The sequence below is a fragment of the Xiphophorus maculatus genome, chromosome 6 (assembly GCF_002775205.1).
Source record: "Xiphophorus maculatus strain JP 163 A chromosome 6, X_maculatus-5.0-male, whole genome shotgun sequence".
Classification (NCBI taxonomy): domain Eukaryota; kingdom Metazoa; phylum Chordata; class Actinopteri; order Cyprinodontiformes; family Poeciliidae; genus Xiphophorus; species Xiphophorus maculatus.
Window position 1 is genome coordinate 20862151 of NC_036448.1, and position 24361 is coordinate 20886511.

The 24361-nt window shown below is 39.6% G+C and overlaps 2 protein-coding genes across 2 annotated transcripts; one reads left to right on the forward strand and one right to left on the reverse strand.

The window, feature by feature from the left end:
* The first annotated feature begins 10786 nt into the window (after window positions 1-10786).
* LOC102232419 (excitatory amino acid transporter 1-like) lies at window positions 10787-23712 on the forward strand. The gene is made up of 12 exons (XM_023335194.1): window positions 10787-10876; window positions 10973-11047; window positions 11212-11407; window positions 11505-11642; window positions 12200-12407; window positions 12492-12534; window positions 12620-12668; window positions 12785-12950; window positions 13159-13392; window positions 20327-20521; window positions 22052-22186; window positions 22339-23712. Exons 3-12 carry the CDS (start codon window positions 11218-11220, stop codon window positions 22499-22501), a joined length of 1521 nt encoding a protein of 506 aa, XP_023190962.1. The 5' UTR covers window positions 10787-10876; window positions 10973-11047; window positions 11212-11217; the 3' UTR covers window positions 22502-23712.
* On the reverse strand, window positions 13401-20358 carry LOC111608838. Its single transcript, XM_023335193.1, has one exon. The coding sequence runs from the start codon at window positions 19778-19780 to the stop codon at window positions 13916-13918; it is 5865 nt and encodes a 1954-aa protein (XP_023190961.1). The 5' UTR covers window positions 19781-20358; the 3' UTR covers window positions 13401-13915.
* Window positions 23713-24361: the final 649 nt, after the last annotated feature.

Sequence of the window (24361 nt, forward strand, 5' to 3'; positions counted from 1 at the left end):
AGGACATGTGCACCGCTAATGATCTTCCTGTGTGAAACATCTGCAGAGAATGAAACATGTAAAACTTTTCTGGTTAGTGAAACTGTGAAATGAGAGCAAAAAAGTTTGAAAATAATTGTTAGTATTACCAAAAACACTTTACATGTCCTCATCATTTCTCAGGAAGATTGTTAGCAGTTCTTCATCTACAGTTTACATACATGACCATTGTCTTATGTGAAAATAACCAACTAAAGGCATTATTTTAACATCATTTGAGTGTTTTAAATGATTTTATGATTTTCAATTTAACACTGTCGTGTTCTGTGTTTTCTGTGTGTTGATTTCGAGTTTTCGGTGTCTCTGTGTCTCCGTGTTGTCCTGTTCTCCCCTTGATTAGTTCCCAGGTGTTTCTTGTTCCCTGATTACCCCCAGTGTATTTAGTGTCACCTGTGTGTCTGTTCTTTGTCGGGTCCTCGTCGCTTGTCGTCTTATGTGCGTGCTGCCCGTGTTTGGACTGAGTTCTCTTCATTAAATTCAACTATTCATCCTACCTGGGTCTACAGCGTCTGCCTCACCACCCCTCACAGCACCGATTCATGACAGAAGGACCCGACCCAACCGATCAGTGAGGCAGCTTAATATGGATCCAGCTGAATTAAGTATGTTCCCACAAAATAGGCAGAGCGGACTGAGGCGGAGACCCAGTGGGTCAATCAATCAGTCAATCAAATTTTATTTGTATAGCACATTTCAGCAGCAAGACATTTCAAAGTGCTTTACATCATTACAAACACAAAAACACAATGCAACATAAAATCAACAATCAAAGCATGACATTAAGTCAAGTTCCATCAATAAATTTGTAATTGATTACATTTCAAATACAATTCTAAACAGCTGGGTTTTTAGTCTAGATTTAAAGAAAGTCAGTGTTTCAGCTGTTTTACAGTTTTCTGGAAGTTTGTTCCAAATTTGTGGTGCATAGATGCTGAAAGCTGCTTCTCCTCGTTTGGTTCTGGTTCTGGGGATGCAGAGCAGACCAGAACCGGAAGACCTGAGAGGTCTGGAAGGTTGATACAACAACAGCAGGTCGAGTCCAGAAGTCGTCCTAGTCCACAAACATATTTTTTGTTTAATTAACTCTGTGACTCACTGACAGACTGAAGTAAACAGAGCTGAGCTGGACTGAACACAGGAAGCTGTTAGATGCTTAAACTCGCCCTGATCCGCTCCACCGTCCAGTCCGTCCCATGCATGGTTCTGCTACTATACTCTGAGTGTATTAAGGACGCTGTGGCTTCAGCACTGCGCTGACCTGAAACCTCTGTAACTAACACAGAACTAATAAGGCTCAAGATGTTAACCATGTATGACTTAGGATCGCCTAATTACAGGGGATTTGTTGTAGATATTCTGCCCTGTGGAATCAATCCAAACTGTCAAGACAATTAACAAAAATGACAACACCATTTTTTATAGTGTAAAAATCATATTTTATCAGATGGAACCAAGTTTTTTTTTTTTTACACAAATCCACCCAAACTGTGTAAAGCTTGTTTTAAGTCATTTTCTCATGAGAAAATTTTACTTTTTATTTCCAACATTCCCTTGTTTGAGTGTCTAAATAAGCTCTTAAAAACTGGTTTTACAGTCAGGAAATTCACCCACATGTAGCGGCAGCTTTTAATTTGACATATTTACACAGACGTACCTCTTTTCTGTGAACTCTGACCTGTGTTTGTTCTGTGATTTAACTCATGTGGGTGGTAACCAGAGCAAACATGACACACAGCAGCATTTAAGTGGCTGGAAAAGTTACACGGTTTGCTTGTTTTCCTTGGTCTCAGCAACTCAGATTAAATGTGTTTTTGTTTGTAAAAATGAGATAAGTGTAACTTCTCTGATTAAGTGACTTCTAGAGGCATTTGGAAGTCGTTTAGGGGTATCAGCGTGAATTATTTGTAAAACATTTTGCAACCATGAATCACTTTCCTTCCATTTGACAAGAATAGTGGTACTTTGTGTCAAATAAAATTATCAGAAAATGTAATAAGTTGGTGTTTTTAACAAGACCAAATGAAAAGAGTTAAAGTATATGACTACACTGCACTGTAAAACATTAGAAGGTGGTTTAACTTGAAAATGAAAGTCCTTATTCTGCCTTGAAAGTGCAATTTAAGTCAACAAGAAAAATGTTTTGGTTTTAACTCAGAAATTAAAGTTCATGAAGTTGATTTGATAACCAGACAGAAGTTGTCTAAACATTTTTTTTAAGTTCATAAATCTTGAATTGTGAGTTTTAACTGAATGCTGCAATTTAAACAAAATAATTGTTTCACAATATGCAAGAAAAAAACTTCCCTCACCTTGTTAAAGAGCCACATTTCTCTATTATTTTTACTCACAATGTCAAGTTCAAGTAACTTATTTTACTTTAGAATAATTTGAATTCTTGTTTTAAATTGCATGAATAAATTTGAGCATGATCTGATAATGAATTTTATTAAACATCTCAATGAATTCAGTCCAAAAACATTTAGTGTAAAACAGGACATTATCCTCAAGCATTAAAATAAACATTTACCTTAATAACACACAAGAGTCAGATCAATTTAACACACTTCCATCTCGGGATACAAAAACATGCCGCTAAGCATTCTGGGAAATAGTTCCCACTCTTCTTTTTTTCTTCCTTCAGTTTTTTGTAAGTGCTAACCTAAAAACTCCAGTTTATTCAAAAGTTAACACAACGTACAGCTGTAAGTTTATCTTTCACAAACTCACATATTTAGGTTAAAAATCTAAAACTCACTAAATGTATTTGACTTAAAGAGTAGAAGAGAGCAGACACAACTAAATGCAGCTCAAATGTTTTCCAGTGGATGAATATTAAAATCTAAACATTAACTGAAGTTTTTAACCTAAGATTTCCATAACATGTCTCTAGTTTTTATCCATAACTGTGCTGATGTTAGCATGTATTAAATGTGCCACTCAGTATCTTAGCAGAAGGATCTATTTGTTCACAGGGTGAAACATAAAAAACCAACAAACCTGTTTGTCTCTTTTCATTATTACAGTAAGTACCCAGTTCAAGCTGAATTTGCCCGTCTCTGCTTTCTGGTTTTGCCGTATTACCACAAAAGCAGATAAAACTCTTTTATTGAGGTGTCTGAACTTCAGCTGGTAATACCATCCATGAAGCTGCTTTTTAGAGGAATTGCATTCATTTATCTTTTAAATAAATCTTGTTTAATCTAAACAGAGAGTTTGTTAAACTTTAGCAGTTTCTCATTTGTTTTGTCTCTGGGAACATGTCTGAGGTGGATTCTGTTAAGATTGAAGTTGAAGAGAATCACACGAACCAAATTCGTTCTGAGCCTTCAGGTGAAGTAATTTTGATTAGACGCCAAGCTAAGATTTTGAATTTTCTCGAGACGAATAACTTTGTCATTCTCACAACGCCTGGTGTTGTACATAGGTAAGAAATCTACATATTTTTAAGGTCTATTTTGGCTTGTATTTCTTCTAATGAAATTGTCATTTTATGGAAAATCTTACATATTGATTTCTGTCTGTGGTTCTAAGGGATTGTACTGGGTTTTGCTCTGTGACACATTAACATCTCTGAGAGAGAAATAAAATATTTAACTTTTCCTGGAGAGCTGCTGCTGAGAATGCTGAAAATGATGATGGTGCTTCCTCTTGTCGTTTTGACTCTGATCGCAGGTAAAGATCTACAGTTCAACTTGAGTTCATTTGGGTATAGAAGAGGCTTGTTAAAGCTATGAAAAGAATAAAAACAAACCCATAAAAACGTTGCTAGAAAAAATTATCTAACTCACTTTTGCACTTTGTTTGTGGTGGGTTTATTCAGGTTTCAAAAACCAGTAAAAATCTGTAAATACTAACTGGTTCTTTGTATTTTAGGCATGTCAAATGTAGACAGGAAGGCTTTTGGGGAAAGTCGAGCTGCGAAGCTTCATCTACTATTTCGTAACCACGGTTACGGCTGCATTCACTGGCTGTTCTCATTAAACCGGGGAAATCCGTCCTGGCGTGCCTCAGCGCCCTCTGCTGGCAGAAAAGAGGCTCTGCAGAGTGTGGATGCTTTCCTGGATCTCATCAGGTCAGGGGCGTAGGAATAAGTTTACAATTGGGGGGGACACATGTCGGAAATCTGAGATTCGTAAATATTCAACAGAAATATATCTTAAGTACGCTACTTAAAAAAAAGGCTATTTAATCTTTTACTTTATTCCTTTATAAATTGTGTCTTGCAAAAATAATGCATTTAAAATTTACATAATGCATTTGTTCATAAGATGTGAGCATATCACCAAACAAAATGACTGGAGCCTTTTATTAAGCAAAGGGAGATGTCTTTCAAGGGCTTCAGCCCTTGGCATATTTAGTGTCCGCATACACACTAGAAAATCAAATATTTCAGTTGGATTAAAAACAATTCAGTAGGCCACACAAGTGCAAAGTTTGATATGTTTTATTTTGTCAAACTTGCAATAATGGTCAAAAATGAATTTATATAGGTTGACTGACCATAGAACCATCTCTTTGATTAAACAAAATTCTGAGATGAAAGAGCCCTCACAGACAATGTAGTGAACAAATTATTCACACTTTTAACATTAAGTAAAAGAAGAAAAGAAAATCAATCAAAATATGCTTATTCAGTTTGTCGAACTGTATGACTAATTAAACCAAATCAAAAATGAAGAAATATTTACCAACAATAAATACACATTTAATAGACAAGCTTTTTAACTCACTGACTACAGTGTTCTTTAACTGTTGGAAAAGCAGTTAGCACAGAGATTATAGGCCACATAACCCTAGGTAGAGATCAACACCTCTGTGCTTCTGAACAATTGCACTTTACAGCCATGCATTTATAATTCGCCAAAAATGTGCCGGAAACATAAAAGGATGGCAAACACTGGCTTAGGCAAAAGAGCCAAAATGTTTTTTCCGCCTTTCATTTGCAGCCACAAATTGCTTGCAAACTGACTTCTTGTCCAGTAAATCAAGTTTATCTTTATGTACATGACAGACAGCAACATGATTAAGCCTGTTTTGAGTCATTGTAGACCGGAGCCACGTTTTGAGTCTACGAAGCGCACTGAAACTTCTCTCTGCCTCAGAGGATGAAACGGAGACCACCAAAAGCAACCTAACCAGAGTTTCCACTTGTGCTGCGCTGTTGCTAAATGAGTAGTTCAGTCTAAACATAGGAAGTTGCACTGAAAGTAACTCTCTATTCAACTCTGGGTATTTCCCAATGACTGCAGCATCAATCGTTCCACTGAGAAGTGTCTCTTCCAACTTTTGCAAAGTCAGCAAGTCATCCTGGTTAAATAGCCCAGTGAGCTGTGCATCTACAACATCCAATACTTTAAAGAATTCACCTCTGTAGTGGTCATTGGCACATTCAGGTTGATGTGTCTTAGCTCCTTCAGTGAAGCGTTTTGGGGGTGGCCTTCTCTGTGTAACTGTGATGGGTTTAACACCCAAAGACTGAACCTCAGCCATCGCCTTTTCAAACAGAGTGTTGAAACTTTCTTGATTTCTTTTAGCCTTAAGTGAAGTCTGAACAACTTTCACAGCAGTCCTCATTCCAGCAATGGTTTGAGTTCTCTTCTGGAAAGAGATGCTCAGGCATTCAAGCTCATCAATCACAGGTGAGGCAAGGATGAGACCCAAAACTGTTTTACCTTTCCTAAACTGCCCCAGCAGTCCATTAGCAGTGGATGCTGTGTTTGAGGCACCAGAAGCCATCTCCTGCAAGCTAGCCAGCACTGACCCATACTGTGACAAAACATCTCTGATTGCTTTGCTCCGTACTGCCCATCTTGTGGGGCAGAGGGGTTTTATTGCAGTGCACGATGGATTCTCTGTATGTGCTGTTGCTGCATGGATTGCCTTAAACTTCCCTGACTGAGAGAAAAGAACTCCAAGCTGGTTCACCCAATCCAATGCGTCTCTGATCAGAACTGAGGCTAAGCAAGCTTTCTGTGCAATTAAATTAGTGCAGTGTGCTCCACAATGAACAAAAAGTGCTAGTGGCTGCTCTTGCTTTATCAGTGCCTGTGCACCTGCATGCTTCCCAGACATATTGGCTGCTCCATCATAAGTTTGACCTCGTAAACCATGCATTGGTAAGTTTAATCTGAGCAGCACATCTTTAACAACAGCAGCAAGGCTTTTTCCTGTTGTTTCAGAAACTGAGTACAAGCCAATAAACTCTTCATGGGGCTTCATGTCACTGTCAATGTATCGCAGACAAATGCTTTCTTGTTCTTTCCCAGAAATGTCCTGTGTTCCATCCATAATAATTGCAAACTCAAAAATTGGTAGGTTTCTGATTGTATCTGCTATTTCACTGACAATACTATTGCTCATAGAACACAAGATTTCATTCTGTATCTGTGGACTTAGGTATTCTTTCTGAGACCTCAGCAACCACTTAGCCAAAAGGGCATCATCTTCTGCCAGATTTTTTAACAGTTGATACAAATTGCTGTCATCATCGTCATGCCCTCTCAAAGCTTGTCCCTGCCGTACCAAATATTTTATGGAGCTCACAATTTTCTCCAGACAGTGCCTATTGTCACCTTGCTGAGTTGCCAAAGCACTGGATAATTGGGCATTTATAGGATGACTTTCTTGTGCAGTCACAGAAACAGCATGACGATGTGTGTGACTATTTTCATGTGCTTTAAATTTTTCGCATGCTTTTTTCCAATTTTTAAATCCAGAAGTGATAAAGGCGGGTTCGGATTTTGCACCAAATGGTGTGAGTTTGTCCTGGTAAATTGCCATGCAATAAACACACAAAATGCCATTTTTCACTGCATCATAATGTAGCCAGGGAAATTCCTTGTACCACTTTCCTTGGAAATGTAAAGTTCTGTTGGCTAGAGCTTGAGGGTCTATGAATTTTGGATGTGGCTGATTTGGCTCTGTTCTCTGTCCACTGACTTCAGAGTCTCTCAGCTGTGTGTCCCTAGTCTGAACTCCCTAGAAGGAAAAGTTACAATGTCACTCAATGCCCCTGAACTACACTTACTACAAGCAAAAGATTAAAATTTTCAACTTTTTTTGTGGACTCTCATGAAGTATCTACTCATATGAGTTACTCTATCTTACCTGTTGCTCCACTCCTGTCTCTCCCTCACTCTGACTTCCTGCCTCTAGCCCGGTTGCACTATCCTCTCCTTTTCCTGTCTCCTTTGTGCTGTCCGGGCATTGTTGCTCCTAAACATATGAGATGGTTTCAGAAATGAGGTACAGCTCTTGAGCCTAACATGGCCAATTTTAAATCAAACAAAACATTTTATTTGTCACATTACAGACTTTACGCGCAGAGTTAATCGCAGAGGCAAATAAAATAAATCCATTAAAATCCTTTCAGAGTATTATCTTATGGACTCTGAACTAAAGTCTTTCTGACAGGGAGCTGACAGTGTGTTGAAGAATTATGGACAGGGCGCTTTGAAGCATCTGGTTCAAAAACGCATTCTAAACCTTTGGTAGAAATCCATCTATCCTTCCATTTTCTGTACACCCTTGTCCCTTAGTGGGGTCGGGAGGTTCTGGTGTGGGGTACACCCTAGACAGGTCGCCAGTCTGTCCAGACCTTTGGTAGAAATGGCGCCTTTAATTCCAGTTTGCAGTACAGAACAGAGAAAACTACAGAGTTGTCAATGTTGTGTTAATCTATTTATAGTCTAAAAAGAGGAGCCAGCAGTTTATTTGAGGAAATAAAGGTGCAGAAGTTAATTTGTTGGTTAGCCGCTGCTAAGAATTAAAATTAACTCTCCCTGTGGTTTTAACTAAGGATCAGGAGCGCGGCAGGTATAATATCTGTCCATTTCGGCGAAGCAAAACCACGCAAAAAATAAAAAATCCTCGTAAAACGCACGCCCAGACCGGGCTAATTTCAACACAAGGGCAACACAGGTGTTGCCCTTGTGTTGTGTGACTGTTACTCACACTGACGTTACTCTTTTTAAAAAAGCTGAGTAAGTCCTGCTGCTGTTTCAGCCTTTTAGTTGGTGGTGGCATTGTACTGAAATGAGATATATATATATATAAAAAAAGACATTTTGGCTAGCGTAGCAAACGTCTAGAGAAAGTTAGCAGTTAAATATTGGATGAGTGATCATCCCAAGACTAAGATGATTAAACCAAAAAGATTCAGTTCCTATATATGAAAGTGAACTGACAACAAGACGTTATAAATAAGCAATATTCATAGCAGCATTCCCGACAGACCATTTTACCTCATTCGCAAGGTTCTGACTTCTGTGTCGCTGTTTCCCTCCCTTCTGAGTGCTCACTCAGCAGTTCAGAGAGGGGAGGGGGAGTACCGTGACGTAACGCGATGCTGCGCCTTCAAAATAAAAGCACGCTAGTTAAAAAAATGTCAAAATCCAATATTTTGCGGTACAATTTTTTGGGGGGGACATATCCACCTGGCTTCAATATTGGGGGGGACATGTCCCCCCCGTCCCCCCCGCTTCCTACGCCGCTGCATCAGGTATGAATAAAAGACAACCGATACTGTTTTGTTTCGTTTTGTTTAGCATATTGGATAAAGAATCACCCTCACATGCATTTATTTCCTGCAGAAACATGATCCCCTCAAATCTGGTGGAAACTTGTTTCAGAAAAGTAAGACTGTTCTGATGAGTTTAAATATGTGATGTCATTAAGTACTAATTGGTAAAAATGTTATTCTGTATAGAACAACATGTAACAGCAAGGAATCTGCAATAAATCATCTAGCAATAGGTAATGTGACTACCAAAAGTGAGTATTTTTCCTACTAAATAATATTATTTCAGCTGAAGAAACACTTTACTAAACCCTTTTTTACTATATAAAACGTATCAATCCAGTAATTGCATTAGGCATTGTATATATTTGTTAGAACAGGGTAAAGTCCTTCCAGTAACAATTTATCTGCATTTTGTCTCCAAATGGCTCAACAGACACAAAATATCATTAGAACAACATAACTTATGTACAGAGGTCTTACTTTAACATAAATATACAATTTTTTTCTTAAATACTCACTTGTCAGGTATTTTACTCAAGTAAGAGTAGCTGTACAAATACTCCTAAACATAAATGTCTTCCTATAAAATATAAAATATTGCAAAGTAGTCCAGAGGAAACATTGGAGAGCTGCAATATACAGGTCTGTATCATCAGTATATTTATAAAGTAAATGTCATAAATGAAGAAATTAAAAAGTGAGAATCCAGATAGTGATTTATGAGGAACTCCAAAGTTTTCATTATAATCATTATGCTGCTGTCATTCTTGTTATTCTACTGTACATACATATTTCAACAATACTTTTGCTTTGCTGTTTAGCACCAAGAGCAGGAACCTCAGACGGCATCAATGTTATGGGTCTGCTGGTGTTCTCTGTCGCCTTTGGCCTCATCCTGAGCAGTATGGGGTCAGAGGGAAAACCTCTGAGAGATTTACTCAACTGCATGAATAAAGCCATTATGCGTCTTGTTAGCATCTGGTGAGAAGGGAAGACTCATTTAAACCTGCCGACTTTTCTGTTTTGTTTTATATGCTTGAGTTTCTGATATTTCTATAATGTTTGCTCATTGTTTTCAATACATCTTCCTAATGAACTTTACTTTAAGAGGGCATGTCATAAGGCATTCATCAATAATATGATTTACTGGAAAAATACTTATCGTTTCCCATAAGCTTGAATATTTATTTTTACTCCATCTGCTGGTAAGCATTTGACATTGCATCTCCATGGGTGACTGCATCGGTGTACAGTAGGTGTGGTGCAGCGTCTGTCCAGACATGAACTGCAGAAATCCAGTCCTGCAGCGACAAACAGATCCCCAAGAGCCTAATTACCAAAATGGAAGAAATTCATGTGTTGAGCTTCTGTTGAAATTAAAATTATGAGATTAGAAAATTAGAGTTTTAAGAAAATAAAGACAAACCTGTTGGAAATGAGGTTTTATTTTGTTTTTGATATTATTGTTTTGCTTATGCTTCTGATGGTTTTATGATAGAAAAATCTAAACCAAAAGTAAAAGCCCTCTCCCACAAAATTAATATTTCTCAGACTTTTCTTTCTAGAGGGAGCTGTGGAGGAGATGTCCGAATCAGAAACATCAAACTGAACTGGTTGTTTCAAAAGAGCGGCGTCTCTACTCTAACCTCCTCCTGGCCACCGTACAGATAGTTAGTAGTTGCTAACTATCTGAGAAACCAGTTCTTTGCTGAACTAGAGGAAAGAACTACAGTGGTTGGACGATGGACGAAAGATTACCGATCAAATAAAAAACTTTCATCAACATGTTTAAAATTCATGAGCTAGCTTTAGCTGTGATCAAAAATGCTAAAAAAAAAAAAAAAGTGAGCTGAGGAAATCTGCAAATACTATAAAACCGCTTTCAGCAAAAGTTTCAAAACAATCCAAAAACATATCAATTTAATAGCTGCACCACTCGATTATCACCTTAACCATAAAAAGATAAGCCTGTTTGTAGAGGAGGATTCAAATGCAGAGGAGAAACAAGTACAATCATTGTACATGAAGCAACTTTGCCCAACAAAATACATTGAGGTTTGTAGCAAGATAATAATCTGTAGAAAAAGTACTTTCACAAAGTACAGTACAAGTCAGACCTCTGTTATAGTAAAACTTGTTCTGTGAAATATGTCCGAGAACAAAAGAAATGGACTTTCAACCTGTCACTGTAAAACTATAATCTCGTACCACGTTTTTACAGCGCAATAGAATGCAAGTATTTTTTCCTTCTCAGACATCTTCGTGGTTTTTAGCGTTAACTGTGCTGAAAAGGGAGTTGGGCGGTTCTCCTTAAATGTAAATCTTTCACTCATTACCTCAGTGGAAGCTAATATTTCTTAGACTGTAACAGCAGACCTGCCCCAAACTATTTTCTTTTTTCCTCAAAATTAGATGCACGAGTCAAGTTGAATCACTTCTTCAATTCACAGAAGCTCTATTTTATCAAGGATTTCTAAACGCCAGCTGGTAAGACTGTTCAGCCTTTTTAGTGGAAACACTTGAAGGAAAATGTACATATCTTGTTTTAAACTGCAACTCATTATGTTTTAGCTTTTGAACAATGATTTATTCATTCAAGCACCAGCCAAAAGTTCATCATTCATTTTCTCCATGTTTCTGCAATAATGTAGATATCAATGCTTCCGAGCTCTGAGAACATGTCGGAGGTAGAGTTGGTGGAGGTTGCTAAACCCGAAGATAATGAGAAAAATGAAAGATGTTCTCAGCCCTTAGGTGAAGATGAATTAATTAGGAATGAATTTAATATTTGGATTTTCCTCAAGAGGAATGCCTTTGTCATTCTCACAATGGCTGGTGTTGCAGTAGGTAAGAAGTCGTCAGTTTTATGTTGTATTTTCTCTTGCATTTGCTTCTTTAAACTTTTCCTGTGTTGGAAAACTGTGTATATGTCTGTGTTTCTAAGGGATTGGACTGGGCTTTGCTCTGCGACACGTTAACATGTCTAAGAGAGACATAGCATATTTAACTTTTCCTGGAGAGCTGCTGCTGAGAATCCTGCAGATGATGGTGCTTCCTCTTGTTGTTTCAAGTCTAATTGCAGGTCAGATCAACTTTTTGGCTTGGTTCTATCTTGAGAATTAATCATCTTGCTTGTAAAATCAACAGTTAGGTCATTAGTTCAGTTTCACCAGAGGTTACCCAAACTTTAATAGTTTACTACTTTAACAGGCAGCTTGTGGCGAATACAATGTATTTATTTCACACCCGAATGTATACTCTTATTGTGAAGGGGAGAAGGTGAGGTGAGAAGACACCAACGGTTGTACTACATTATATTTTTGGTTTTGATTGTAAGACATTGAGAATAAAACAAGACTCAAATGATTTTTTTTGTCTTTGTCTGCTGACTTCCACATTGGTGACCCTGAACATCTGCGAACATCTGCAAACATCTGAACAAGCTAAAGTTTTCAAATTCATCAACTTGGCTGAAATAAATCAGTTCTGTCAAGAAGATTGGATCAATCACCAATGATATTTTCTCAATAATAACTGATATATTTATTGTATCTTCTCTGGTCATTTTTTATCTGAAATAAAAATATGATGATCTATAAAGAAAAAATGTCTTACTCACTTTTCCACGTTAAATTTCAGGCATATCAAATGTTGACAGAAAAGATTTTGGAAAAATTGGGCTTCGGACCCTCATCTACTACTTGGTAACCACTGTTATCGCTGCGTTCACTGGCATTTTCCTGGCGGTTCTCATCCAGCCAGGTAAATCATCCAGACACACGTCCGAGTCGTCTCCTACTGAAACACAGACTGTGCACAGTCTGGACGCTTTCCTGGATCTGATCAGGTCTGCACAAAAGTCATGTGGAGATACATTTTTGCCACTTTATATTTTGAATAAAGAATAATTCTATGATTATGTATTTTATAGAAATATGTTTCCCTCAAATCTGGTGGAAGCTTGTTTCAGAAAAGTAAGCTAGTGCAATTGTTTTGTTGTTATTTCACAATCAAACAATTGTAAAGTACTAACATCTTGATGCTATGTTCTTTAAATAGTTTTTAACAGTTAATCCCAGCAGTAATTCATCAGGAAATACAACAAACAGTGAGTCTTTTTGCTATAAATCTGTGATTGTTATGATTTTTGTCCTACCATACACTTCTTATTCTGCTGTTGTCCTTGTTTTTATTATATGTATTGTTACTTTATCTGCTGTTTAGCACCAAGAGCAGGAACCTCTGATGGCATCAATGTTGTGGGTCTGTTGGTGTTCTCTATCGCCTTTGGCCTCATCCTGAGCAGTATGGGGTCAGAGGGAAAACCTCTGAGGGATTTATTCAACTGCATGAATAAAGCCATTATGCGTCTTGTTAGCATAGCTATCTGGTAAGAAGGGAAGACTATCGATTAACCGTTTGAACTGTTTACTTAATTTTGAATTATCTTTGTATCTTGTCATTAAATTGACTCAAACAGCTAAAATTGCTGTGTATGAGTGCATGATTTGGTGGAAATATGCTTACTTTTTGAGGATTTTTCTGTGGCTCCATCTACTGTTTGGAAAAGTAATTGCATCTCCATTTTTTCATAACAGGTATTCTCCAGTGGGAATCATCTTCCTGCTGGCTGGGCAGGTTCTTAAAATGACGGACGCAGCAGAAATAGGTCGTGATGTTGGCATGTACACTCTGACTGTGATCACTGGGCTGATGATCCACGGCTGCGTCACGCTGCCGCTCATCTACCTTATTGTCACAAGAAAGAATCCCTTGAGGTTTTATGGAGGAATCCTCCAGGCTCTCAGCACGGCCTTTGGGACTTCATCCAGGTTAAAAATAATTACTGCAAACAATCAAAAATGAAGGACCTTGTACTGTCTTTCCCACTTCACCACGAAGTAGAGGACCGGCAGCAAGGTTCAACACCTTTCTTCCATTAACACACTGAAGACAATTCTCTTTGTCCACAGGTTTACTAATGCAGAAAGTGTGAAACTGAAATAAATACAACAAAAAATACGATTACAACATGCACCATTTTGTTACAGTAAAATATAGTGAATAAGCTAAACATAAGTAGATAACAAACAGTATACATACAGACGATAACACGAAAGACGAAGGATGGAGGCAGATGGACGTGGATAATGATCAGACGTCAAGCACCATGTAAACATCCACCGATCTTTTACTTCCTGTGACGTCACTTGCTATTTACAAAATCTCCTGTTGGGGGTGCTAAAACTACACTTACAACAACACTAATACCACTCTAACAGCACACTCCCCGCCTGGCATAGATAAATGCCACTATCAACATTGAATAAGAAACACTTCTAAAACAGTTTAGTCCTACGGTGTCGATAACAGAAGAATGAGCTCCGTCACTGGCCTCAGAAATACTTTAGTCCCATCCTGCCGTGACACCTTGACCTCTGCTTTGCGGACCTTGTTGTCTTGACTGGGGAGAACTTGAGTAATTATTCCCAGGGGCCATTCATTCCTCTTGAGTTGCTGGTCCCGTAGAAGCACAATGCTCCCAGTCTCCAGATTCGGCTGATTGTCGTGCCACTTCCTTCTTGGCTGCAATGTTGACAGATACTGTCTTCTCCATTTGCTCCAGAAAGTTTGGGCCCGATGTTGGACTTGGCGCCATTGCTGCTTACAGAGGTCCTTAACATTAGGGTCTTCAGGTGGAACTGATGGAACACCCGTCTTTTGAGTTAAGAGGGTAGCTGGGGTGAGTATAACTGGGTCACTTGGATCAGTAGACACTGGTAGGAGAGGCCTTGAATTTATAATCGCTACCACTTCTGCCATCAGTGTAGTAAGCACCTCATGTGTCAAACTTGATGTCCCAACTTGCAGAAACATTGAATCCAGGATTCTTCTGGCTATGCCAATTAACCTTTCCCACGAGCCACCCATATGAGATGCATGTGGGGGGTTAAAGACCCATGAGCAGCCTCTGTCTGCCAAATACTTCTCAACAGATTTGGAGTCAATATTAGATGGGATCTTTAGGTCTGCTGATGCACTCACAAAATTTGTGCCTCTGTCCGATTGGATCTGTTTCACAGGACCTCGAATGGCCAAAAATCTCCTGAGAGCATTGATAAAGCAGGAGGTGTCCAAAGACTCGATAACCTCAATGTGAACTGCCCTAACAGCCATGCAAGTGAATATCACAGCCCATCTTTTACTATGGGCGAGACCACCCCTTGTACGCCTTGCAACAACATTCCATGGGCCAAACACATCCAATCCAATGTAAGTAAATGGAGGGTCCATGGAGAGACGATCTGCTGGCAGGTCGGCCATCTTTTGTTGTGGAGGGACACCACGGAGCTTTCGACATGTGACACAATAATAAATGACATTGCCAACCAGTCTCTTCAAACCAATAATCCAGATACCCGCTGCACGAATTGCACCTTCGGTGAAGTGACGGCCTTGGTGCAGGGTTTGTTCATGGTAATATCGGACCAACAGTGTGGCAATATGGGTCTTACCAGGAATGATCTTAGGGTGCTTTTCTTCCAGAGATATTTCTCCATGTCTCATCCGACCACCTACTCTTAGGATGTTGTGTTCATCAATAAAGGGATCCAGGGCCTTAAGAGGACTTCTTTGTGAGATCACTTGACCGTTTTTGAGACAGGCCAATTCTTCAGCATATGCCTCTTCCTGGACAGTCCGAATAATGACATCCTCTGATAGATTGAGCTGGTCAGGTGTGCCTGCTTTCTGACATAAGTGCCACCTTTTACACTGTCTGTTTTCTGTGACCATATGAAAGCTGATTGCAACATGAAGAAGAGTAGCAATGGCACGTCTCAAAGCTTGCCAGGTAGAGAACTTAGAAAAGCGATGGGAACCAAGCAATGTAAGAGAAGCCTGTGTTTTCAGAGTAGAGATTTGGGGACGGACTTCAACATCCACGTTTGGCTCCACAAGCTCAAAGGAACCTTGTTCTAAAGATTCTTGTCTAGGCTCAGTAAGAAAACTAGGCCCTCTAAGCCAAGAGGTATTTGAGAGAAAGGCAGCTGGTACAGATCTCGTTGCACAGTCTGCCGGATTTTCTACTGTTGACACATACTTCCACTGCTTGGGATGGGAGGATCTTCTTATGCGCACAACACGGTTGCTAACATATACATAAAAACGCCTTGTTTCGTTATTTATGTATCCGAGCACCACCTTACTATCAGTGTAGAAGGTTGTTGCATCCACATACACGTCAAGTTCAGATGATATGAAGTCTGCCAGCTCTACAGCCAGTACAGCTGCACAAAGCTCAAGTCTGGGAACTGTGTGTTCAGGTCTGGGTGCCAGTTTTGCCTTCCCCATGACAAAGCCAGTTTGTATATTTCCTGCCTCATTCACCACCTTGAGATAAGCAACTGCTGCAATAGCCTTGGTTGATGCATCCGAAAAAACACACAGTTCTCTTGTCTTTGCTGTTGAAAGGGAAACTTCGGTATAGGGTCTTGGAATCTTCAAGCTACTTAGATCTTGCAGTGAATCTCGCCAAATCATCCATTGTTCCTCCATCATGTCAGGAAGGCGAGAATCCCAGTCTACTCTTTGCTGTGTCAGTTCTCGCAGAATGTACTTCCCTTGGATGGTCACAGGAGCCACGAATCCTAAAGGGTCGTACACACTGTTTACCACAGACAAGACGCCTCGACGTGTAAAGGGTTTCTCTACTTGATCGATTTTGAATACAAATGCGTCAGACTCCAAGTTCCAGTTCAGTCCCAAGCTCCGTTGTTCAGGAAGAACGTCTGAGCTTAGGTCCAAATCCTTTAAGTCGTTTGCACGGTCTTCAGCAGGAAAAGCTTCCATAACTTCTTTGTTGTTAGAAGCAATTTTGTGGAGCCTCAAGTTAGAGTTTGCTAGAACATCCTGTGTGTTCTTCAGCAAACTGACTGCACCTTTTACAGTAGAAAAGGACTTAAGTGCATCGTCCACATAGAAGTCACGGTTGACAAAGTCTTTCACTCCAGGGTCATGATGTGGTTCTCCTTCCATCGCAGCTTGCCTAAGGCAGTAAATAGCGACTGCTGGACTGGGGCTGTTTCCAAACACATGCACTGTCATGCGGTACTCGATGACTTCCTGTGTAGGGTCGTTGTCCTTGAACCAAAAAAACCGTAAGAAGTTACGATCCTCTTCCCTCACAAGGAAGGAATGAAACATTTGTTTGATGTCTGCAGTTATGGCAATGGCTTCTTTGCGAAATCTCATCAGAACACCAAGGAGTAGATTGTTGAGGTCTGGTCCTTTCAAGAGAACATCACTTAAAGACACCCCCTGATGCTGTGCACTTGAATCAAACACAACACGAATGTTGCCAGGCTTCTTTGGGTGATACACCCCAAAAATAGGAAGGTACCACCGTTCCTGGTTTAGTTTGAGAAGTGGAGCTACTTCAGCATGTCCATTTTCAAATATTTTTTCCATAAAGGAGAAGAAGTGTTGGCTCATCTCCGGTTTCCTCTCTAGGTTGTGTTTGAGAGAGTGAAATCGCCTAATAGTCTGCTGTCTATTATCAGGGAGGTGCTGTCTTGGCTGTCTGAATGGTAGAGGAGCAACCCAGCTATTACTAGCATCCTTTTTTACTCCTTGTTTCATTATTGCCATGAAGGCAAGATCTTCAAAGGATGAAGCTTGTTTATTATCTTCACTGGTAAGTTGGAACACTGTGCGACCTAGCTCAAAATCTTCTACCTCATTGACATCCTTTGATCTTTTGGGACTGTATCTCTCTTTAACATGTAGAACACTTGGACAGGGCTCAAAAATGGTTGTACGAGCCTGTTCGAGAATGTTGGTGAAATATGTGTTCACGCTGAGTGGCTTATGAACACGCCCAAGGCAGACTTTGCCCACAATCACCCATCCTAAAGCAAGTTTCTGAGCATAGGGAGCTTCTGGTGGGCCATTGATGCATTTGTGAACCTTATGAAGCCTGATGATGTCACGTCCAAGTAGGAGCATAATAGGAACATCTGGTTCGAGTTCTGGGATGAGGTGAACGATTGGTTTGAGATGTTCATGATAAAGAGCAGCACTCGGTGTTGGAATTTCTGCTCTGTTGTCTGGTATCTCGTTACACTCCAGCAGACTTGGTAGTAGCTGCACTGTTTTACCATCCATTGACTCTATACAGAAGTCTGAAGCTACTCTTCCCATATTTTCAGACATTCCAGAGCAAGTCTTTAGTGAGTACGAAGCAGCCGGGCCTTGAACACCAAACGTGTCGAAGAAACTCGAGTGTGCCAGAGACCTGTTACTCTGCTCATCTATGATAACATAAGCCTTTATGGCTTTGTCACTTTCTCCTTTAGGATAGACTCTGGCCAGGCATATCTTGGAGCAGTTCTTGACTGCACGGTCTTCTCCACAGACTGAAGTGCACTGGCTAGTAACTTCTGAAGTTTGAATGGGTTCTGGCTCCCCGCCGTGCTTTATTGGTGGTTGGGTGTCTTTAACCCATGGTGCCTGACCCGGGTGTAGTGCTGAAGAGTGTCTGTCACTGGTGCATTCAGTGCACTTAACAATAGTTTGGCAGTCTCTGGCAGTGTGTGCTGAGGAGTTGCAACACTTAAAACAGATGCCATTTTCTTTGAGAAAAGTTTTCCTTTCTTCTAAAGGTTTTTCCCGAAATGTACGACATTTCTGTAATGTGTGGGGCTTGTTATGTATTGGACATCTCCTATCTGGATCCTCCATGTTCTTTTTGTATCTGTTGTCTGAGCACGCAGCAGCTGATACTTCTGTTTTGTGAACTGAGATTTCCCTTGTTCTGTTTTTCCATGGAGGTCTTTGTATGTTAACTTTAACTTCATCTTGACAAACAAAGTTGAAGCTAGGATCATTCCTTATTTGTGCTTGATTGTAGATGAATGAGACAAAGACTGAGAATGGGGGGAACGGTACACAATGTAATTGTTTATAAGAAGATCCATGAAAGAGCCATTTTTCTTGTATACTATAAGGTAATTTTTGTGCTACTGCATGTACACCTCTGGGAGTATCAAGATAAGAAAGACCAGGCAGATCTCCCTCAGCCTTAGCTGCATCTAATTCCATCAGTAAATCACTGAGGTCCTGAAGTTTGGTGTGATCCTTGTTTCCAATTTTTGGAAAACGATCAAGTCTCTCAAACAATGCTTTCTCAATAGCTTCAGATGCACCATAAGACACATCTAATCTGTTCCAGATCATGTTTAACCCTCTAGCTGGCTGGTTTATATGGATAGATCTTATGCGTTTTGCATGCTCAGTTGATTCACTTCCCAGCCATTTGACAAGCAGGTCCATTTCTTCATCACATGTTAGGTTTAAGTCTCTTATGGCATTCTGGAATGAACGTCGCCAGGCCCTGTAGTTCTCCGGTCTGTCGTTAAACTGTAAAAGACCTGTTGTAACAAGTTCTCTTCGTGCTAGAAATCTGACGAAGTCTGTCATCTGCGAACCAGTTGAGTGAGCAGGCTGCTGGAAGTTGCCACGTTGGGATGTGGGACGAGCTTCCATTGCATTGTTCGTGTCACATGGTTGCTGATTTACAGTGGGACTGTGTGCAGGCATTACAGAATCTTGATCATTTTCTGTTATAGTTCTGTACTGGTGCTCCATCTGTTGCGATGAGGTGGCGTTGACATCCATTGTGATAAATGGGTTAAGGCTTTTTTGCTGTGTTTTAAAAACATTAGCAACAGCAGTGCAATCATCTCTTGGTGGAGTGAGATGTGGCATGTACAACGTATTGTGTGAAGGTTGTTCTAGAGGTAGCCGTTGTGACTGTAAACACGGCGCATCGTGTGATTCCACATGTATGTCTGCTGAAAGTTTAGCCTGGTTCTCCACATACTCTTTTGTGCGCTCGGAAGAGTCAACTACTGATGAGATGAAAGGAAGCCTACAGCTGTGTTTTCCTTCACTTGCTCCCACCACTGCTTCTAAAGCTTCTGCCTTTGCTATGGCTGCAGCAGTCTCCTTTTCTATAGTCAACATTTCCATTGAAGCTTCTAGACGAGCTTTTTCCATTTTTAACTTCATTTCTTTTTCTGCAAATACTAAACGTGCCTTTGCCGCTTCAGCGTTAGCCCTGGCTTTTGCAGCTGCAGCGCTAGTTGCTGTTCCACTGGAACGAGTGGATGACATTGATGCATAAGACCTTGTCTTTAATGACGCTGACTTTGTCTCCATATTGCAGGTCGGTAGAAGCTGTTTTGTGTGATGACAGTTGCTGTAGTGATACTCACTGGATTACCTCGTGTATAACGTGCCGTCTTTTCACTGTACTGTCTTTCCCACTTCACCACGAAGTAGAGGACCGGCAGCAAGGTTCAACACCTTTCTTCCATTAACACACTGAAGACAATTCTCTTTGTCCACAGGTTTACTAATGCAGAAAGTGTGAAACTGAAATAAATACAACAAAAAATACGATTACAACATGCACCATTTTGTTACAGTAAAATATAGTGAATAAGCTAAACATAAGTAGATAACAAACAGTATACATACAGACGATAACACGAAAGACGAAGGATGGAGGCAGATGGACGTGGATAATGATCAGACGTCAAGCACCATGTAAACATCCACCGATCTTTTACTTCCTGTGACGTCACTTGCTATTTACAAAATCTCCTGTTGGGGGTGCTAAAACTACACTTACAACAACACTAATACCACTCTAACAGCACAGACCTTAAAGCATAACTTTATATCTTATGTGCTTTTTAATAGTTCTGCAACCTTGCCTGTTACTCTTCGTTGTATGGAGGAAAATCTGAAGATGGACAAACAGGTGACGAGCTTCATGCTGCCTGTAGGTGCCACTATGAACATGGACGGTGCTGCTCTCTATGAAGCAGTGGCAGCTTTATTCATAGCTCAGGTCAACGACATGGACTTCAACTTTGAACAGATTATTGTCCTCAGGTACTTTGAAGGGAATTTGCTTACCTGCAATGCCTTGCAAAAGCAATCATACATCAACAAAAAGTAAACTGAGTAATATATTGGTGAAAAGAAATTTTCCTTAAGAATCTAAAAAGTGTTAACTGCTTAAATTAATATTTTGTAGAACACCTTTCTGCCATTCCTCATTGCAAAGTTAGTTCCTGAGTTTATGGCATTTAGCTGTTTTCTTGAGTTTAATTCCCTTGTTAATCTAATGTCATTCACTAGACAATCTCCTAAATTCAAGCCATTTTCAGAAACAGCTGCCTTTTGTAAATAAGAACTCATCTGTTTTGCATTCCCATAACCACCTCCCTATAATTTACGCCTCAAGTTTTAGATAGTCATTTGTAACCCCTCTGTGTTTGTCTCAGGTTGACTTCATGACAGACACATTCAGGTTCATTGCATTTATTCTAGCAAAAGAGGAAATCAAGTCGGTGGTTAACATCAGCCCAGCAGCTTCCGCCCCTATACATAAAATAAAATATAATAAATAACCCTAGACAAATTACAAAGAAATAGCTCCCAATGAGAAGTTAACGGTAGTTAATAGCAGCTGGCAGGAGTTAACATTTATTAAATGGCTCAAATGGACAATGTTACCAATGATATCAGTTAAAAACTTACAGAAAACGTAGCAAAATTACTCATGAAACTATTAAATTTGTCTAAAAATATATGTTAAACATAATATTTGTAAAGAAAAACACAGAGCTGATCCTAATACATACCACAGTTACCGACAGTAACAGAAAAAGAGGGAGGAGCTGTCAGTTACTGGTGGTTACTAACTGCCCTTGGAGCCAAACTGGTGGCCACCAACTGTCCTGGGCAGTTTGGGCAGTTGGTGGTCACCAACTGTCCTGGGCAGTTTGGGCACTTGGTGGTCACCAACTGTCCTGGGCAGTTTGGGCACTTGGTGGTCACCAACTGTCCTGGGCAGTTTGGGCACTTGGTGGTCACCAACTGTCCTGGGCAGTTTGGGCACTTGGTGGTCACCAACTGTCCTGGGCAGTTTGGGCACTTGGTGGTCACCAACTGTCCTGGGCAGTTTGGGCACTTGGTGGTGCCAAACTGCTCTTGGCAGTTGGTGTCAGTAACACCAATAAATGTCAGGAGAAACAACTTATTGACTAAACAAAATAAATTAAAAGAATGAACAAATTTTGACAAACTTCACATCTATAGTATTGTTAAAATAAAACCCTTTTACACATTTCCAGATCAGATATTTAACAGGGTTAGAAGCAGGACTTAACAGAATTATATACCAATATTTTAAATGAATACTTTTTGTGCTTATATGATGCTAATCAAGTTAATCATTTAAGCAATTTAAGAATTTCTAAGGCTTTCAAAATGAATGTAAATTATTTAACACAATGTTGCTTTGCCTCAATTTTTCTGACTTGCCCTAAAGAAAACTAAGGTCCTGAGTGAATTAAAGTGTTGTTGACTTATTCAAAGTAGCTCTTACACGGCATTATTTTCTTTTATTTTGTTCAGTTTGGTTGTCACAGCAGCAAGCACGGGTTCACCTGGTATCCCACAGGCTGGCATGGTAACCATGATGATTGTGTTGAGCTCGACAGGACTGCCCACTGAAGACATATCACTGCTCCTCATGGTTGACTGGATTTTGTAAGTACACCACTTTGTATAATTTTAGGGTGTTAGGTAAGAATAGGCACATCTGCACAATGAAATACAAAAACAGAGATAAAACACAAGAAAATCTATGAGCTGGAAAATAGTTCCTAACCTCTCAGATGTTACTGTCTTTGTGTTGACAGGGATCGTTTAAGGACTGCCACCAATGTACTTGGTGACTGCTTTGGTGTCGGAGTGGTGCAGCATCTCTCCAGACATGAACTACAGACATCCAGTCATTCAGAAACAAATCTGGTGTTGGAAGAAAATCCACCCTCCAAGAGCATCAGCATCAAAATGGAATGAGTTGCCTGAAGGAAGAAAACATCCCTTCCTATGTTGAGTAAAATAATGATAATGAATTTTGTTTCTTTTTGTATCCTGTGGTTTGTGGCACAGAAACTCCAGAGAGAAACACACTCTTGTTGTAAGACTCAATAGATTGCACTGGGGGATCTCAATGGATTTCAGGCTAAAACAAAAACGTCTAAGCAACTTCAAGTCATTCGAAAGGCTTCCTAAACTTCAACAATATTCTTTCAGTATGGAAGCAGCCTTGCTCACACAAACCATCTATTATAATTTAACCGGTTAATTTCTACAAACTGAACAGCAGTGATCCCAGTAGTGGTCCTTGTGGTTCTCCCCTACTACAGACAACAAATGGGCCCATCAGAAAGCTATTCCAAACACGCTGACTTTAGTTTTTATGCATACTTTACTATCTTATAGAGAATGAAAGTGTTGTAGCACCAAGGGAATGTGCTGGTATAGTAACATAGTTCCTTCTTCGTTCTTAGTAATTTTGTTTTTCAACAAAATGATGACATGTAGTTTAATTAGGGACTTGCTTTCAAGTCAAACTGAATCAGTTGAAGTAAATTTACTCTTCTCTTTAAAACCTGTGAAGTGGTTTCACAGAAAAATTTAAGTGGTTTACCTCTAGGCTTTCTGTCCCACCAATTTTAAATATTGCTGTTCAATATTTCTTTTTTATACATATATTGTCAAAATAATTGCCAGAACCTTTAGGTAATGCCTTTTCCTGTTTAATGATATCGAGGAAGAAGATAGCTTCATTTCTAAGGCCTTAGAACCTTGTTGATCAACTGCCAAGCCTGATTTTTTGATTGATTTTGTTAGTTGCCATATATCACCACTTGTCCAATGAAAAGTGAGCTTTGTATTCACAACCTCAATTAAAAAGGGTGACCGAATTTCTTTCACATTTTTCCTTTGCTAAAACCAGCATAAGTTGTTTATTGCTGTCATGATGTGTAAAAAACAACAGTGATGAGATTTTGCAGGCATAAAGGCTTTAATCTTCTACACTGCCAGCTGCTACAGTGGATTGTTGTGAAGTTTATTCTGTCCACTTTTTCGATGTTCAAAGTAAAGAGTATTTGATGTCCCCAAGAATTTACCGAGCGGACCAAACTTTTTGTTTAGGTGATACTGGCACCATCTTGTGGATAATTTTCACTATGGCAATAAAAGATTGTAATCTTGTTGATGAATATTGCGCCCTCCACTGGGTAATCTTTAATACAGCAATAGAATATGAAGAATATCAGCCTGGTGTTTACTGTGACAGAGTAGATAAGATTGGCCTCATTGCACAATAGAAACTATACAAAAAAGATAAGATAAGATAAGGTGTGCATGTATGTGGCAAATTTGTTAAATTTGTCCTAGAAACTAATACAAATTTGGATGAAACAGTTTGTTCCTTCATAAAAGTATCATTGTTGACATTTGCTTAATTTAGCACACTAAAACATACTTTAGCTGAACTTAAGTTAAACCACAAGAAACGAAAAGCTAATTTATTTTGAGTTATAACTAACTGTATTAAACGGGAAAATCTGAAATCTTTTTTTGAAATCCTTTAGAAAGAGAGATAGAGAGAGAAAGGGTAGAGTTAATTCTAGTAATAACAATAGTGAAAAAGTCATTGTTAAACGTAGGAAGTGTCTGACCAAATATGCAAAACATGACATGAACCGAAAACACGGGGTCTCGTTTAGCACCCCCTACTGGATAATGCCCATTATGGCAACAGAACAAAAAACGGTCAGCTGACCAAGCTTCATTCGACACTGGTTCCTGTGTTTTCGTGGTCCACCGTGATTGGTCCAGACACACCAAGCCGCTGTCCAATCAGAG

Coding starts and splice junctions, on each gene's coding strand:
- LOC102232419 (XM_023335194.1), top strand. CDS start 11,218: ATGCTTCCGAGCTCTGAGAACATGTCGGAGGTAGAGTTGGTGGAGGTT. Junction 11,408..11,504: donor AATGGCTGGTGTTGCAGTAG/GTAAGAAGTCGT, acceptor TGTGTTTCTAAG/GGATTGGACTGGGCTTTGCT. Junction 12,669..12,784: donor ATCAGGAAATACAACAAACA/GTGAGTCTTTTT, acceptor TCTGCTGTTTAG/CACCAAGAGCAGGAACCTCT.
- LOC111608838 (XM_023335193.1), bottom strand. CDS start 19,780: ATGGAGACAAAGTCAGCGTCATTAAAGACAAGGTCTTATGCATCAATG.